Raw genomic sequence first — 18,868 nt, 5'->3', positions numbered from 1 at the left:
AAAAAAAAATCCAACACCACATGAATGCAAAAAACGTCTAAAAAACGTGTATTTCTATATCACCATTTATGTAGAGACACCATTAATTACAGGTAAAATTAGACATTAACCTGGATTTATCAATAGAATTTAACCAGCTGGACCGCGTATGGAGATTGCTCTACACCAGGGTTCTCAAACTCTTTTAATTTGTGCCAAAAATATGTTTTTGCATCCATTGTCTATATATTTGGTGCATTGTCTTTGTTTACTGAAATAGTTTATTGAACATTTGTTCATGTCTATGTACTACTAACCAATATCTTTTACGTGTCCTGTGAATCGACAGGAGCTAAAGACGCTAGCAGCTGTTGCTAAGGACTTTTCTGATGAACAGATCCAACAACAATATAAAATGCAAAGTTTTAAGCATAAAGCTGAAACATCACAAAGAAAATACAAAACTATCATTAAAGAAGCATGGACATGCAGAAGATATTGCTTAGTACCGGGCCGCCAGTTTAAGACCCCCGCTCTCCACTAGCGGTCACCACAACTCACTAAATTTTCTAATGAACTTCTGCAATTCTGTATAAGCAATGTCCTAGAAAACAAAACAGGTTCATACATTTTGGCTAAAAACAGCATAATCTGGACTAAAAGACCACTGGGAGCTCTTTTAAAATAGGTCAAAAGATGATCGGAGTGGGACCTCCTGTAAGGTTGTTTTGCTGCAGAAGATAAAATTACACATCTATGTGAGTGGACATGTCCTGGTCATGCAGGGCCAACACCTGAGTCAGGCACAGCCAGTGACACACAGACACGTTCTTTCTAATGCTGTCTCACTTTGCTAGAGAAAAAAACAAGCGACACAAAGACAGAAAAACACACACCTCTGCAGCAGCCAACAGGATGTGACTCTTCAATCTTTCATTCACCCGGTCAATCACCAGCTCTTCTGTCCCTGTCTGCCTCTCTGTTGTCCCCTGTCCCACTTCATCCTCATCTCACCCTCGACTCTGTTGCCACGGCAGCAAAAGCTGCCGACCAGGGAGAGGAAGAACACGCACATCACATCTGAATCATTTAATCCCCACCTTATGAATGTGTTTTCTGTGTGCAAAAAGGTGAATATGTTGGGTAGGGTCTCTATTTTTGTATTGGGTGAGTGTTGTGCGTGGGTGTCCAAGTAGGAGAACAATGCGGAGTCAGTTTGTTGGTTCATCACAGAGCCGTGGCAAGGCAAAAAGCAAACACGCTAACATTGTCAACCTTAATTCACGTAGCTGCACTGTCTCCTTTTTTGTTCTGCTTTCACTCTTTTATGCGTTTTCAGCACTGGCCCGAAAGCTTCTCAAACACTGGCATTCTTGTGTGCTAAACAGTAAAACAAGCCTAACTTCTGACTGAATCCTTTTAGTATTCAGCTCACTCTATTTTATAGAAGACTTAAATCTTATGTTGAGTCTGAGAGTTAATTGAAGATTTTGGATCCTCAGTGCCAGATCAGTCTGTTATAGAAACAAAAGAGAGAAAAGTCACATTCAAATTCTCTAGATAACAGTAGATTTTACTCATTCAAAAAAAAAAAAATAATAATTCTATCAGCCAGAACAAAACTCCAGGAAAATTGATGCAATATGACACCTCTTCTCCCTGGATAGTTGGCTGCTGGCTTGAAAGAAGAGCAAATGTTATCTTAAAAAAATGAAATATTGTTAAATGTTTTATCTATTTTAAAAGTGTTCCCAGTGATCATCTAGTAAAAATCCAAAAACCTGTTTCGTTCTCTAGGACATAGTTTCTGCAGGGCAGCAGTAGCTCAACAGAAATTAGCGTGTGAATTTTGGGTGGAACTGGAGATTGCACTGATTTCCCATCATGCCTTTGTTTACACTCTCTCCTGCTGGCTTACAGCCCTTCACACCTAACAGTGTATGCATCACCCGGGCTCACACTGCATCCAGTCCGGCCTCTGCGGCGCTCCGTATCCGTTTCGTTGGCTTCAAATTTTTACCGGATGCTGGAGCTAAGATGGAGCACTTTTTTTGTCAAGTTGGGGCTATTAACAACCTAAACTAGAAATTATAGAGTAGATTTTTTTTTCAAAATAAAACCGATTTTCAGCTGTACTCGCTGTTTTCACTATGTTGTAAACAACACTACGTTGTTGTGACAGCAACCCTGGTCTCCCCTACTAGTCAAATATGTACATCCAAGCCTATGTATGACACAAGTATTAATACAAGTCTCATTGTGTGACGACAAGAAAAAGAAGTGTTGTGAAAATAATCCAAGTACTTATATAAATGGCGGGCTATCGCGTGAACCTACATGAGCCGGTGGCTGCAGCAGGACTGCAGCCATCTGTAGTCAATGTGAGTCATCTGCGCAGCCAGCCCGCTCCAGCTTCCGCAAAACAGATGCAGTATAAGCTGAAAAATTGAGCCAGCTGATTGTAGTAACAACTCCAAGCTGATTTTTTTTCTCCACAATTTGAATAAAGATTTACTCAAAAATGCAATTTCAATCTAAATTTTCTCTATAAATGTCTTCATCATGAGAAAAATGCTACAAGAACATGTCAAAAACACAATTTTCATCGGAGTGGTTCTTGAACATGTCATCAGTGAAGGTTTTTACTTCCATAAATGTGGGGTTTAAGGCCAAGTGTCAGGTTGTTTGACAAAGCAGGAAATGGACAACATGGGTACAAATCAATGATCCATTTCCATTAAAAACGTTTCCATTTTATGCCTCAAAGCAGCCAGCCTTGTTGCCTGAATTCCTGTTTCAGACGTGCAGCTTTTAAATGACGATTATCCAGCTGAGTTTGTGAAAAGCACCTGAACATGCTTTTCAAAAGGTCAAACCTTCATTTATGAAGCTTTTCACCGAAGCTTTAAACCACATCCCGTGTTTCGCCTAATTAAACAAAACAACAACAACAACAAAACCCCCAAAACACTGAGCTTATTTAAGATCCAAGCCCTAGGGAGAGATTTATTAAACAGGAAAGAAGAAGAGTGAAGCTGAAAATCATTAACAGCACGAGTGGGACTGGATCCCCATGTGAGCTCCTAAAACTGCACCGACTCACAAAACACAAGTGCAACTAGTTTATTTCAATAAAGATCAAAGCATTGTACTCAGAACAGCACAAACAAGCCCAACCGATGATAATCAGGAGCCTGAAATTTACCAACAACACTGACACCGCTTGTTCCTTGTTGCTAAGACACATCCTAATTAGGCATGAACCCGCTCACTGGTTCAGTTAAAATGTTGGAGATGAGCTGTTTGATTCAGATTAGAAAGAGATGAATGGGCCTACTTTGAACGTTTATTGAGTCCACTTTAATAGATAAACTCCTCTGAGAAGAACACGCTTGCAGGAAGATGGAGTGGGAAAATAAACTTGCCCAGGCAACGGTGCGTCCTCGCCATTTGAGAAAACTATAGTGATTTGCAAATAATGGCAACCCCGGTGAAAATGAGACTGCAGAGGATCACATCCCTGCTGTAAACACCCATTAAAAGGAAAGGAAACATAAAAACAAAACTGGAAGAATCGTTTTGCTTCTGCAGGTTTTGCCTCCAACCCATTTACAGCGACAGAGGAAGTCTTTTGCACGACAATCAAAATTAAAAGTTAGCATTTGGTCAACGATCAGCAGTTTCTTTCCAGCGTAAAGCTTCATAAATCTAATTTCTCTTAAATGTTTGGTCTAAAGCGGAGATCCAGCAGGGCCAGCTGCAAGAGATCCCTGTGCAAATGTCTCACAGGTGTGTGGTAAATTCTGTTTTCATAAAACTGAGCTTGCAGCAGGTGTGAAGCATAGTAAATCTAATCCTTTATCTAAGCCAAACATAAATTTGCTTGAAATATAAGTCCTTTGAAGGCTGGAGCGCTCGCACGCTTAGCAGTGCTGTTCCATAAAGTCTCAGATCTAAAAATGTAGCATCCATTTATGATGAAAGTGAATCGTTTCATCCCACATCTTCAGTGACATTTATTAAACAGTTAACACAGAATTAACCTGACGGAGCTCTTTACCTTGGAGATGATTCCCTTTTGCACCAAGTGTTATCTTGTCACTGCTTTATATTCATTATTAGTAGTAATTTTTTTTACAAACAAGCCAATGGAGTAAGAGTTAGTGAGGAGCTTTGTAGTTATGATTAAATTGTTGCCCTGGAGTAAGTAAGAGTTACAACAAGTGGGAGCTGCATCCACCTCCATAGACTCTATAGCAGGTCTTTCAGCTCATGCACTCATATGGTACTCCCACGGCCATATAATGACTGGAACAGCAGGTGTAACATATGAAATCCGAGGCGCTGAAACACAAGCTGTTTGCAGGCAAACGCAAACAAATCACATGCAGGCTTTCATCAGGATTCACACTAAACATAAAGAGATGCCGCTGCCTGTGCATCCCCTGAATGAGCATATTTGTGGACACTTGTGTGCATGTTTGTGCAAGATGTGCTCGGATGTGACGGCGTCATGGGAGGAGGGGGTCCTTAAGCAGCTGGTGTCACTGTCTGAGGGCCTTTTTGTCAAGAACTCGGGGAAGAATTTATCCACATTCATTGAATGGAGTGAGAGGGGGCACTGCTGCAGGGAGAGACTGAGGAGAGCCGAACTATCAGGAGGAGAGGCAGGTGTTCCTGGAAAAGAGAGATCAAGCAGACAGTGGTTAAAGCAAATGGAGGGAGTGGGGAGAACGGAAGATCTGAGGGTCTGCTGTCTTACTTAAAAAGAAAAATTCACTCATCTGGCTGTTTTTGTTTAAAATCTATAAAAAAAATGTGAAAAGGAAAATTAACATGTGTTCTAATTTTTATCTGAGTCTATTAATTATTTTTGAAAACAGCCTCTTTCTTCTCAAGTGTTATCTTCCTTTGCAAGATGGCTGACATGAAAACAAAATAAAAGCCGGAAAAAGAACTCCAGCATTAAAGAACAAAAGATTTATGAAGAAAAATCCACATTATGTTTATATGACGACTAACAGACAAGCTGATACACAGAAGCCTTTATCACCATCATCTTAAGCGTAGTAAAATTACTTACTCAATTACTGCATGAACTGTTTATCAACGGTAAAAAAAGGCTCTATACCTGCATTTGGAAGGCCCTGAAAACTACAGCATGCTGTCAAAAGAGAACAACGCATGTCATTTCTATGGTCAAAACCGATTCACATAGCTCACTGGCAAATAAAAGACTTAAATAGGGAAGGAATAAGAATTTGGTGCATTCTGGGAAATTTTAAATCAACAGTGAGCTGTCAAACTTTAAGAGATTCTTGAAAAGCAGCACTGTTGGGTGTCAGCATCTTTCAATGTTTGAGAGAAAAACATTCAGTTTGAGGAAGGAAACTCCAGTTTTTCATCCTTCTCAAATATTATCAAATGTAGCAAAATTGTTATAAATGTGTACAAATAATAAATAAACACACAAAAAATCATTTAAAAGTATAAAAAATTCTCTGTTTAATCTGTTTATGTTTCCCTAAGACCCTTTTTACAGATTGAATGTGAGAATCCTTAAAGTCCCACTAAGATCATCCTTAGATCTATTGTAAAAGCGTTTCCAGTGGTCGTTTAATTATGATTATATTAGGCAAAATCAAAAACTTGAGTCGTTTTCTAGGACGTAGTTTCTGCAGAGCGACAGGAGTTAATTGCAAATTCACCTCTGAGTTGTGGGTGGGCTGTTGCCTCAGAGTAAGCCTGCTCTTACTTCCCGTTATCCTTTGTTTACACTCTTTCGCAACAAAAATGGTGATCGATAGTGGATTTTTTCCAACCACATTTTTTCTTCTGCTCCTAATTCACAACCTTTGGAATAACAAAATGCTCAGAAATGCAATTCAAATCTTAATCTTCTTCATATATATCCTCAATCATGACAAAAATGCCACAAAAACATGTTAAAAACACCCAAAACACATCAGAGTTGGTCTTTGAAATAGCTGTGCTTTAATCTCCATTCTTATATAACCCGTGTATATTTTTATTAGGAGTCAGTTTCTAAATGTATATGGTCATTTAGGACAGTAAAAGGATGTGTCAGTTCGGGCGCAGTAGCGTCGCTGACGTTAATAAAGGAGACAACAGGATTGTGTTTTTGCCAGGAGCAGAGACAGAAGCTGTGAAAGGAGCCATTTGTCTGTCTGTGGTGTGTGACCAGAGGAAGAACCCATGAAATGTTGCTGTGAATTTGGATCATGTTCTTTTAAAATGAAAAATGGGGCATTAGTCTTGATGGAGGATGCTCTCTTCTAATACCTCTCTCTTTTGTCTGTGAATGTTTTTTAAGAAAAAAAGTCATTCTTCAACCTTCCAGTTACAGTTTTTAGCTGATTTATCACTGATGAAACACACTTTTTAAAAGAAAAATGGTGGCGGAGTGAAAGCTAAAAAGGCACATTTTTGGTAAAAAAAACAAACTTTTTTTTATTTGCTGTTGTTTTTATTGCAGAATTGAATTATGAATCACCAATATTGTCAGCCTTCTCTTGATCGATTCGTCTGCATTTAAACTGGTGTTATTTAGCCGTCCTGGGAGCATTGCATTGAGTTTCATGCAGGCAAAGTCATATGAGCTCCAACATTTTCATATTAGGTAACGCTTTCAAAGAACACACTAGAGATACGGTTTCTACGTTCACAATGTGACATGGTTAAATCATATTTTTTTCAAATGTTAGACTCCAACTCTGGCAGGGCCTTGAATCAGAATTGCAACACTTGAGCAGAGAATGCCAAAGGGAATACAGGAAAAAATGAGAAAATAGCAGACAAAAGGTGAGGGACAAAACACACAAGGAGCGGTAAACAAAACAAAACTGAGGAACTGAGGTGTGTTTGTTGAAGGGGCATGAAGACGGGGAGGTAAATCTGTATGATTACTGAGGAGAGGCGGAAAAAATGCAAAACGCTGAGTCAAAGTGACCACGATCCTGAGCTGCTGCTTTGATGCAGACACGAAGCTCTCATTGGATAAAAAACAGAGAAATGTGGTGAGAAAAAGGTCCTTGGTGTTTTTCCACTGCCACTGAAACCGTGCGCATTATCATGTGTACAAACACACACAGACGCGCAACAAGCCAATTTCCCAGTTCATCTTTGCTGGCTGGAGGTTAACAAGTGCTCCAAAAATGGCCTGACCACGCTCATTCAGGAAATGCAGCCAGCTGCCTGCAACCGGCTCCAGTCAGCAATGGCTGTTAATTGTGAGATTGAACAAAATCACACTTGTGTCCCATCGTGTCTGCTGGTACATGCTCCTTAAAATTGCAGCCACTGAAGCTGTTCCACTTGCAAATTCAATTATAGGACTGATTCATCCTTTCATTATGTTGACTGTCAGGTTTTTCTTTTGCCTTACAGTTCAGTAGAATTGGAAAAACAAATGATTTTCTCCTCTCTCTTACTTTATAAAGCTGCTTCTTTACCCTTCTCTCTACTCAATTCTACTAATCTTTTCTTTTTTTTTAAATTCTGTTCATTCCCATCTCACCTGCCGGCGGGTGTGAGGCAAACTGGCGTCCTCCATGTCCCCCCCCCAGTTCACACCGTCTCCACCTTCTCTTGGCTTACCCAAGCCACCCACTCTCTTGCAGCAGGCTTCTTCAAGATAATTAAGATTCTGATTTTATGGTTTTCTTCTTCATAATAGGCTCCGCAGACACTGTGAACCAGCCGCCAAGTCTCACGAACGCACCAACACAAAACGGCGAGCACGTGCAAATGCGCCTCAAGATGAATGCATGTGCCAAACATCTACTGCTGGAATGAATGTCCCCTCTCAGATTTTCCATTTTCCTTCTGCCTCCTCCTTATTTTTTCCCCTCTTTCCTGTGTGTTCATGCACACACTCCACACAGGTCAGGATAGTTGTGTGTCTTTAGCTTTAGTGTGTGTGTCTCAGCCATGTCAGCATGTGGGGGGTGGACGTGCAGCAGGGTGCAAAATGAAAGCAACCGAGGGAGGTTGAAGCTGCGTTTTCTGAACAGCTCAGACAAGCCCGGGTCTGCTTGACTCCTCCCTGCAGACTGACACCCGACAGGGACCCAGCCGTGTACTGCTGCAGCAAAGGAGCTGGTACAGCAGCCAAAAACACTGTCCTTGCAAATTGAACACAGCAAAGATGTCTCACCGTTTCTGTCTGTTCCTTCTTGATTCTGAAATTCCCACTTAACTTCAGTCTGACACTTTTCAGTCCCTTTTTAATGCAGAGAAATAATGCCCATAGAAAAAGTATTTCCTTATGTCCATCAAGTCCTTTCTGAATGTCTTAAGTAGGGCAAACTGAAGCCTAACCTACCTCCTTTAGGGAGCTTTATTCTTAAATATCAGTTTTATTTCCTGCTGTGTTAGTACAAATGTATTAAAAAATAAAAAACTGTGAAAATGTTTTTAAAAATGTGCAACTTTGCACCTGCAGAGGAGTCATATTTCTTCAGTTTAGGAGGCACAGTTTCTCACAGTGGTTCGGCAACCCCTGCCGTGATCTTCCGCTCCATTTGATTGATTGTGAGAAGCCCCCCTCGTGGCTAAGCAACATAAAATTACTAATAAAGACGGGAACATGGGGCGCCCTTGAAAAAAAAAGCAATAATCACAGTAATGATGATAATAGAATTTGCTGGTGTAACAGACACAATCAGAATCCTTCATCTCTGTATGCTCCACTCTGATTCTGACATTGTGCATTTCATCATCAAGTTAATCAACTTTAACCAACCGAATATTTCACTTTTTAAAAGTACTTTTCTATGAAGATCCTCAGGAAAATTAAATATTAAGGAATAGAGTTGAGTGTTTTTTTTAAGTCACTGTCAGCTCTTTGTTGAACATTTCACAATATGCATTGATGCTCAAAGGAGTCCATGCAGTGACTGGAAGCTCTGCAGGTCTTTGCATTTTGACGTAATGTGTTATTTTGCTGCCAAATATAGACGTTTTTACTACAGAGAGGTCCACTTTAGTGTAATCTGTCCAATGATAGATGCAGTTGTGCAAACTTAACTCTCAAGAAGAATGGTATAGGCCTTCATCAAGTTTTTTTACTCGTAAAATATATTTTTTATTGTCAATGAAGGTTCTCCAGGTGACGTCTTAAAGTGGAAATCTTCTTCACAGAAATGTTTTGCCGCTCATCCAAGTGGCTTCATCAGTGTGATTGAGCTTCAGTCCACATTTTTATCCTTCTGGTGGGTTAACGGCATTCCAGCAAGAGGAATTTAAATTTCATTGTATGAAGCGGAGTTTAACTTTTTGCAGTGTGAATTATTGGGAATTTTAGTGTTTTCAGTGACCAGTTTTGACTGTCACTTCTAACTCTAGAAAACTTTGTAAAGGGAGTTCATGATTGAGGTCATGACCTCATGGTCTATGCCCTATAGTTTAAGGATGAGTCCAAATCATTACTTCCTCCCCACGGTCCTCTGGGACTTCACACATCTTGTCCATGGGTTTGAGCCACACATGACCCTGTGCTTCATGATCAGGTATCTCTTGTAAGTTTAAAGGACATTTTTCCGAAAGTCCTGCTTGTTCAGACACAACTTTGCAAACTTTGGCTGACATACTCCTAATATAAAGAAATAATAAAATAATAAAAATATATATGTATATCTTTTTGGAACCACAGTTAATCAGATGTCTTGTATGTTCCCAATAAAATAATCTGGTATTTCTCTTTTGATAGATTAGTGGTTGGAAGTTTTTCAAGTTCTTTAACAACTGTAGAAGCTTGATGAGCTTGACTAAAGATCAGATCCTGGCAAGGTTCTCAGCTCTCTCATATACTCTATATCTCTTTATGAAGCATCATTATTTTTTATTCAGGGGTGATGTGAGTCCTTATCTGCCGTACTAATTTCTTATCTAGTATCTTCTTTTGTTCATGTTATAAGAAAATTGGATTGGATTATTTATTCAAGTCAACTTGATGAAGAGTACCAGATTTATACTTTTTCTTTTTTGTGCGTATATTGTAATATGTTGAAAGAAATTTTTTTTATTTTGACACAAATGACTTTTTGACTCTTTTTGCAAACCTCCTGTCTGGAACGTACACTTTGTTGTTTTCAAACGACTGTCCACTGTCCCTCAGGTGAACTTTAACGTCCTGAGCAGATCTGGTTCTTCTGTGCTTTACCGTGTGATTTATCCGCGACATCCAGATTAGAGGCTTCCTGGCATTGCTCTGAGGTTCGTTCTTGGAGTGAACCAATTTTAGTTGAGGTAGTTCTTTTCTTTATTGGTTCTTTCTGAGTTTGTGACATGACTTCTGGCTGTCCAGTGATTTATTGTTCTAAATACTCCTAGTTCAAGTTCTATTGAGTATCAGGACTCAAATATAAGATACTGGTCAGTGTGACTGGATGTCCAGTTCTGGCTAATGTTCAAATTATTTTCTAGATATTTGTGGAGAAGTCCAAAAATAGGGTGAACAATTACTGATGTCATTTTCTCAAGTAAATCTTATGAATCTGTCTAATCACAATGATGTGACAAAGGAATTATTCAGCTTCCTGGGTTTTATTTATAACCAATTGAAAATATCTGATCCAAAGCATTGGGGGAAATTCCAGTTTTCTTCCTTTCTTCTCATTAATTTCATAGACAGATTGGCCATTATGGGGGACACTGATGATGTCATTGGATTGCCATGTTGTTGCAGAATTTCCCTTGAAATTGGAAATGGTGGCTGGACCTATGGGTGTTCTGATAAATATCAATTTTTCAACTGACTGGAACAAACTGTTCTGTTTGGCAAGGTTGTCCTCCAGTTTGGCCTTCACTATTCCTGTGACTTCCGTGGTTAGAAAACATGTGAAAAGGGATGTCACAATGAGAGAGTCCTAAGTCTTGTGAAAGTGAAGTACAACCTTTCCTACCAATGAAGTTAAAAGGATTTGAAGATGTTGGCCACATTGTAGATGGTTGAGTTTTTGCTGCCCACAGCTTGTCTAAAGAGGACCACTTTCTTGTGTTTTTTTTTGGTAAATCAATGCATACCTATGCTGGGATGTCCTGGCTCAAGATTGAAAAAGTCTTTTATCAATGATATTGTTTTTCTATATTTTTTTGAGATGGGTGATCAAGTGTGTTTTAGTCTTGCATATGGGTCTCAGATGTTTTGTGTTTGTCAACGCTGCCTACAAGTTAAGACCTTGTGGTCATGGGCTGTGTTCAAGACCATTGTATGTCTTCCAGTTTAGGGTAGTGGATGTTGTGGTCATTTTGTAGACATGTCACTGCTCGTCTTTTTTCTGAGGTGGTGATAGTCGGGTTATTTGTCTTCATGGCAGGTTCTGTCTCTGTAATGAATTCCACTACTGAAATCTGACTGGTTGTAGTGACAAAATTGGGGCCTTTGGACAGAACTTTCTTTCTCACTTCAGTGAGTTCCCTGTCACAGAGATTTTTCACCCACTCAGCCTTCGTGTCTTGAGGCAGGAGTTTATTGTTCTTTCAAAAAAAGTTTGGTGGGGTCCATTTTCAGTTTCTGGAATTTGGGGATTTTTTTTGTATGGTCTGTTCAATATTGATATAAATGAAAACCTGTTTGGCTTCTGCAGGGAAGATCTGAGGCATTTGTGGAACTTTTCAGATATGATCACAGTGTCTCATCTTTCACTTGGTAGATCTTAATCTTCTTATTCTTGTGTCCTTTTACTATGTTTTTAGTCGAAGGCCGGTTGAGTTGTTCTTTCCTGGCTGCTTCTAGTGGAAATAAGGATGAAACTTGTTCACAAGGTTCAAGACTGACTCAGATCAGTTAGAACACAAAACTTTTTGCTATGGAGACCATCAACATATATACACTGGGTAGATGATCTCTGGTGTCAGCCATAGGATTCTGAATGCTGAAAAAGAAGCCTGAAGTGGAACAGGCAGATGGACTTGGGAATGCTCTGCTCAGCTCAACAACCTTCTAAAAGTGGAAGTTTGGAGAAACAAAGTAAAGTTTGAAGCTCTGTTCTGCTCCATCTACAGTTCCACTAACCTGCCAATCATAAAACTACATCTCTAAATATGTGCAAATTTGTGTTGGAAGTAGACCTACATGAATAATTTTGAATCCCCTTCCCACAACTGCCATAAATAATATAATAAAGCAAAGATCCTTTCATCCAGGGGTGTCAAACTCAATCGCACAGGAGGTCAAAATCCAAAACACACCTTAGGTTGCAGGCTGAACAGGATGAACTTTTATTGAACACACTAAAACTACATTTTTAAAACTTTAAAATGCAACTTTTGAACATTACTATGAATAAAAACAGACAGGAATATTTTTTCCAGAATAATTCAACTTAAATCGTAAATAACTTTGAATATTTTACTCTCCATAAAAATATATTTTGTCAAGTTAGAAATAAGCGCAAGATAACGTTGGGGCGTTAATAACATTAAAATTAAATAATCTGGAGGGCCGGATATAATTACCCTTGACTTTGACACATGTGCTTTAACCAGAATGCCAAGGTGTTTATTTTTGGTGTAAAAATCTTACTGTTAACTTTGGGGACAATAGGAATTAGTTTTGTTCGGTAACTCGCCCCCTGTGGTCTTTGGTGGAACTGCAGCATATGGTACTTCCTTATTTGGGGTAAATTTGGGGTTTGCGGCGGCCAGCAGAAAAAGCTGAAAGGATAAATTTGTAGTTTTTTTATATAAAATGGGAGTCACATAAAAGCCACTAAAAAAACTTGAGATGCTTTTATTTGCCAAAGAAAGTTGTTTACTCATTAATGAATCCAACAAGGACTACAATTTAAATTTGCGGATCCAACTGGGAAAAAGTGTGGATTTGGACTTTTAGCAGTCATTTTTCTTCATCAGTAAAAAGTGATGAACTTTGAGACTGACACTAACTTTGAGATGTAGTAGAAACATTTTTGTGTAAAATGTAATTAAAAAGTAACAAAGATGAAAATGAAGTAAAAGTTCATTGCATTCTCAACTTCACTTTCTAACTTTGTAACTTTTCTCTATTGTTTTTTCAGTCTCTTTGTTTCTTTTTTGACTCCCTTTCTGCACTTTCCAATCTCTGTATTCAATTTGGTTCTTTTAGTCCCTCATCGCCACAAACCCTTTCTCTCAGCCTCTTCTCTTTCACTTTCCCCCCTTCATTTCTATAACAGCGTTCTGTCTCCTTCCTCTTTCTCAGTCCACTTCTCTAGGCTGTAAAGATACTCTAATCCTCTCTCTAATGCTGTCAATAGCTCTCAATAATAATGAAATAGCACCGGTTCCATCCCATCACTGATGAAGCCATAGCCTCAGTTAGGATCTTATTCGTCATCATGGCAATCTGCCTCCTGGTAATAGCCAATCAGAAGGCTAGTGTGAAAAGCAGTTCTCCCATGATAGGTTCCCCATTGTTTTGATTGACTGCACCTGAGGGCCCGCCACTTCAGCCGGGCTCGATCAATAACCCATCATACACACAAGGTAAGCCCAAACATGCTCAGGAATAAACACCCAAGTATGGAAACCACATAAACGCCTCCACACAAACACCGGCACACTATGGGAAAGAGTAAATTGAGAAAGAGAGCACTGGTATGGGAAGAAACAGAATGCTGTGGTAACAGCCTGTAAAATGGAGCTCTCTGCAGCAAAAAGCACAGCAGTGTGGCATCGAGCTGTACTGATCTCATGGTGCAGTCAAACCGCTGTATACATGGAAACGTATTGATGCACGGATTACCAGCATCATCATTTTGTTATAATTTTTTGGCAACTTGCTGCTTATAGGGTGATTTATTGAAAACAATGAAAGCGAAAATGACTCCCACTGTGTGCCTGTTAGTCTGTGTTGTGTCACACATACAGATGGCCTCACATAAGCCGTGCCTCTGTTTCTGAGAGCTACACAAACCTTAATGAGACCAGCACAGCCGTCTGCGCAGTATGCTGCGCGTTGTTAGTATCACAAAGATTTTGACGGATACATTGGGCACCCTTTGAAGCGACACGTTAAGTCAGAAAGGAAGAAAGGGAGGTCAGCGACTTCAGAGAATCAAGTTATTGATGTAAGGGAAGGGAAGTCTGGTTGATTTATCAGATGCATGTCAAAGCTTCGGGTTGCAGATATTTTTTTGATGCGCTTTAAACATCAAAGGCAAACAAGAGTGGGAAAGGTGACCTGGGAGAAGAAGTAGAGCGTGGATCCCAAAGCAAAAAGGGCTATGAAATATTAAGGATGGACCTATAGCCATCAGCGTTTTTGCCTTTGATGTACAGCTCCCGTCTATGCCCATGTGGACCAGTCAGGGTCCTCGGCCAGCCCACTATCGTGCTTACAGCTGAACAGGTCAACTGAAGGTTCGTTTGGACTGTCTGTCAGACCCATCTACAGCTCAGACCCGTGAACCAGTGAACCAGACAACCGCACCATTGCCCCTCAACCTCCCTGCCTGTCACATGCTCCTCCTTCACTCCTCTGTCATCATCCTCCGTTTCATCTCTTCATCCTTTAACAAGTCTTGTCATGTTGTCAGTCAGAGCGAGGAACTGTCACTCCTGCAGAGGGTTGCCTTACACCACAGGAGCTCAGCTGAGCTCTCTGTGTTTTCTTTCATTTTTATTTGAATGCCTGGTTCAAAGCTTCCCTGGGCCGGTCGGGTGTACTGTGTAACTGTAATCTTCAAAGCAGTTGTACTTTGTATTTCTGTTTCTAGTGTGTGTGTGTGTGTGCATTCTGTTTGGTTTCTGTATTTGCATATGTGGGTACGTAGTACAAAACACTTGTATGAACACGTGGAGCTTGGATTTCAGCTGTATTCTTTGAAGAGCCCCTGGAGACTCTTGGCTGAATCGTGTATCTTCTCAACAGCAGACTGTTCCTCTGGGAACCTGAACAGAGTTGTGTACTGCCTTTCATTATTAGTCAGGCGGTATGCAAGGGGCTTAGCTGCCTGTGTGATGTGACAGCGAATGTCTTCTTAACTGAGCATTAAAACGTGTTGTTCAAACACAGGTGTTCCCCTCATCCACTGAGAAGAAGATGCTCATCGACGATTTAAAAGGAGTGCATGGCAAGACGGCGACTTTGTGTTACAGTTAGACATGTTTTGTGTTCCCACAGGTGGCGGTACAGGCAGCCAGCAGACCGTTCTCCATGAGGAGCAGTAGAAGATGCCGGCTCTGCCAGCACTGCTGCTGTCAATACACTTGTCTTTCCTGCTAATCACCATGCCGCCACGCTCCCTCAGTCAGGCACCTCTTCTCTCCTCTGTCCGCATGGGTGAGTAGGCATCTGCCAGGCCGTGTTCTCCGCCGAGTCGCAATATATCAAAACAAAAATTGCAATAACAAATCTGATACACATGCGAGTAATGCTGTTAGCTTTTGAATTTTTCAGCTGCTCTCGTTGGAGTCAGGGCTTAAAGCATTTTCGGACAAAGCTCTGTCTGTCAAAGAATTTTGACAACATCTCGAAACTTTTTACTAACACATATTTTATGTTCCAAATCCAACTTTATTTTATTTTTTTTGAAAAAGTCAGAAAAGGGAATAGAGTTTTGCAGTTTGTGAGCCTCAGAGCTAAAAATACTGTTGCAGAATGGACATGGATGGATGTGAGTGACGAACACTCACTCCACAGTTTGAGTCTGGACCCAAAAGAGCAATTCTGTTGGGAGGGGGTCTGTTCATTTCCACTCCCAGCCCATCTTAGCTGCACTAAGCCTTTCTAAACTGAGTCAGACTTCCGGACAAGAGATGTGCCAAGACGGAACGGTTTCTCAGACAAAGCTCTGATTATTTAACATTTTGGAAAACATTTAGAAATCGGTTTGAATTTATTAAATTTGTAGTCTTGATTTATGAATAAACGAGGAACATTTAACACAATCTTTGCATAGATGATAGATGTGAGATGTCGACCGTACACGCAGGGTAAAACCATCACTTATGAGCCAAATGCTTATAAATCTACTCCTATACAGGCTAATTTTTCATGTAAACATGAAGTTAGTATAAATCATGACCTGCTGAAGGGCAGCAAATGAGAATATTTCAAATCCCTTTTTGATTTCCAGTAGTGTTAATATGGACAAACTCTCCCCGGCAGCACATTTCTCAGCCCAGAAAATTTTGCAACACAATCTCAAATTTCTCGACCCTTTCAAGTTTTTTTTTTTCTTCTAGCATCTCCTCACCTGTTCAGATTCTCTCTCTTCTTTTCATCTTCTGCTTCACCAAACTCCATCCTCATCTATCCCCCTCAAGCGGCAATCCTGGATGACCAGTCTGTGTGTGGGCGAGGCGAACGGTTGGCGCTGGCTTTGGCCAGGGAGAACATCAACAGTGTGATGGAGGGTCCGGCCCGGGCCCGCGTGGAGGTGGACATATATGAGCTGCAGAAAGACTCTCAGTACGACACCACTGACACCAGTGAGTTGATGCGCCGGAATTGGAGCCGATCCACACAAATCACCAGAAAACAATGAAAACTTGTTAAAACCATTAGAATCCATGTGGGTAGAGAATCTTATGAGCTCAGAGAGAAGTGGCTATTACATATTATTAGAAATATTCAACAATAATGACTAGCATAAAGTAAAAAAGTGAAATTTTCTAATAATGTCAGGGAGTTACAATCCCCAATATTAAACTTAAAGCTTTTCTTTTATGTTTAATAGTAATGTCTAATTTGATAAAAACTGTGAGATTAGGAGCTGATAAAAGCTTTTGCCTATTAGTCCACATCTTATTGGAGATCACTGTTGGACCACTAGAGCTGCCTCATTAAAAACAGTGGACTTGTGCCCTCCAGTAGCAGCTGGCACTGTGTACAGTGCAGGCCGTGAAGAAAACAAATCATCAAATGCTAAAGCACATCAGCAGCACAGGCTGGCAGAAAACAGTACCACAGAGGCTGCAGCATGAAAATTGCATTTCTGCACAGAGTTAAAACAGAATGTTTGATGTCTAGCAAAAACAGAAAAAAAATATCGTTGAACTGAACCTCGGAGAAGACAGAGCCTCCCTGCTACTATCCTAATAGGTCGCTGACTCTGCCATGAGGCACCGGCAAAATGTCTGCGTGTGCTCCAGACGGGTTGCTTACATATGTGCATGCTTGAGTTGCAGGGGGGTGTGCGTGTGTGCGCCCTTGACCGATGAGCAGGAGACTCTGACAGGCTGGTTTGCTCACAGCAGTTTGTGGTCTGTGCATCAGAGAGCTCATCATCTTATGGCTGCAGCTGACCACGCCACACAAACGCACCCACACAGCCACTTACCCATGCATGCACATCACAGATGCCCATTCACACAAACAATATGAGCTCATACTGTCACATGCATGTGGTGGTTGCAGACGCACAAGCAGTGATAGAAACCGAGGAGGTCTAATTAGGATGAATTGAACTAACAGCCAAAGAAATCACAAAGAAGAGAGCTAAATGACGACGAGGATAAGACTGTTAAGTGACCACACTCAGGCTTACTTTATCTTTTAAATGATTTTCTGGTGGGTGGACAAAACTTGACATTAGATTTGTGTAGAGTAAGAAGGGGTCTATTTTATGTGGCCTAATGCTTCATTCTTGAAGACCTACTCGGATAAAAATTATGTTTTTGGTGTTTTTAACATGTTCTCGTAGCGTTTTTTCTGTTGATGGAGGGTGAATATATAAAGAAAATTTAGCTTAAGTTGGGTATTTGTCTTTTTTAATTGATATTAATGAGGAGCAAATGCTAAAAACTGCTTGAAAAAGCTTGTAGTTTGAGGTAGAAGCTACAAATGAGCATGTGAAAAGATGGATAATGGCAAGTGAGGGCGAACAACCCATCCAACAACTCAGAGGTAAATTTCTCATGAACTATGACACAGGTTTTTTGATTTTGACGAAAATAATAGAATTATAATTAAGGGACCACTGGGAATACTTTTACAAAAGCTCAAAAGATGCTCAGATTGGGACTTTAAAATGTTCACTTTCTTACAGGGAAACATTTAAATGTTAATGGATTGTTTTGGAATGGAATGCTCTCCTGGCTAAAGAAAAATAAAGTCACCATATTGATTTGGATTCTTTTATACCTGGCAGCAAATTAGTACAACTCTAGTGACTAATTATGTCGAATGACTAAGTTCTTCCATCAATCGATTTTTCTTTTCTTCTTCTGTGATGAAGGGACATATTCCAAAATGACAGAGCCTGGAGTCATCTGCCTCATAAATTGTGAATGAGAGACTTGTGGAGCTTGACGAATCACTTTCACACATGGATTAGCTACAACAGAGTCCAGACTTTACTTCTATTGAGGATCTTTCCAACATGCTGGACTTTATCCAACATCTTGACTTTTTTTCTTTGTTTTATCAAAAATATAACCAACCGATCATCTATTTTTTTGTTCTATTTGGCCAATAGCTGCATCAAACAGTTATTCTTGAACAGTGTACATTTGTTTAAGAGTATAAAAGGTGAGAAATTATCCAAAAAAAGAACGGTTTTGGAGGACTGAAGATTTCTCTGTTAGGCTCATTTGACACTTTTTGTTTGTAGGCTCGTAAGAAGGTGAATCAAAGACGCGGTTCTGAGGGGTTCTAGACTGACGTGACATTCAGTTAGGGAGAAGCTTGCAATGCCTTGAAACACTTCCACTGTTAAGACTGCGCACAAGGCAAGGTTATTGTTGACGACCTCTTTGAAAACATTAGAAAAGATTCATAAGCTACAGCGCCTGTTGCCTGTAGAAGCCTAATACAGCGGATCTGAAATGGAATAATGAGTTTCTTTTCTCTTTGAGAAAAGAAAGAGACTTAATAACTTCTGAATTGGTGAGAAAACGGCATATGAGGGCTGTGTTTTTGGCGAACATTATAGAGAATTAA

General features: G+C 40.1%; 1 protein-coding gene across 6 annotated transcripts in view; it reads left to right on the top strand.

Moving 5' to 3' along the window:
• grik5 (glutamate receptor, ionotropic, kainate 5) overlaps positions 1–18,868 on the top strand; it is a 115,316-nt gene that overhangs the window by 52,476 nt on the left and 43,972 nt on the right. For all 6 annotated transcript variants that reach the window (XR_002918777.2, XM_024267740.2, XM_024267739.2 and 3 more), the window contains 2 exons: positions 15,107–15,265; positions 16,252–16,416. Coding sequence is in view for 5 of the 6 variants with exons in the window: in XM_024267740.2 (XP_024123508.1) it covers positions 15,157–15,265; positions 16,252–16,416 (274 nt within the window). In the remaining variant the exon portion in view is untranslated. The remainder of the gene's footprint in view (positions 1–15,106; positions 15,266–16,251; positions 16,417–18,868) is intronic.

This window comes from Oryzias melastigma, linkage group LG16, assembly GCF_002922805.2.
Source record: "Oryzias melastigma strain HK-1 linkage group LG16, ASM292280v2, whole genome shotgun sequence".
NCBI lineage: Eukaryota > Metazoa > Chordata > Actinopteri > Beloniformes > Adrianichthyidae > Oryzias > Oryzias melastigma.
Note: the sequence above shows the minus strand (reverse complement) of the source record. Positions and strands in the feature narration are given on the sequence as shown.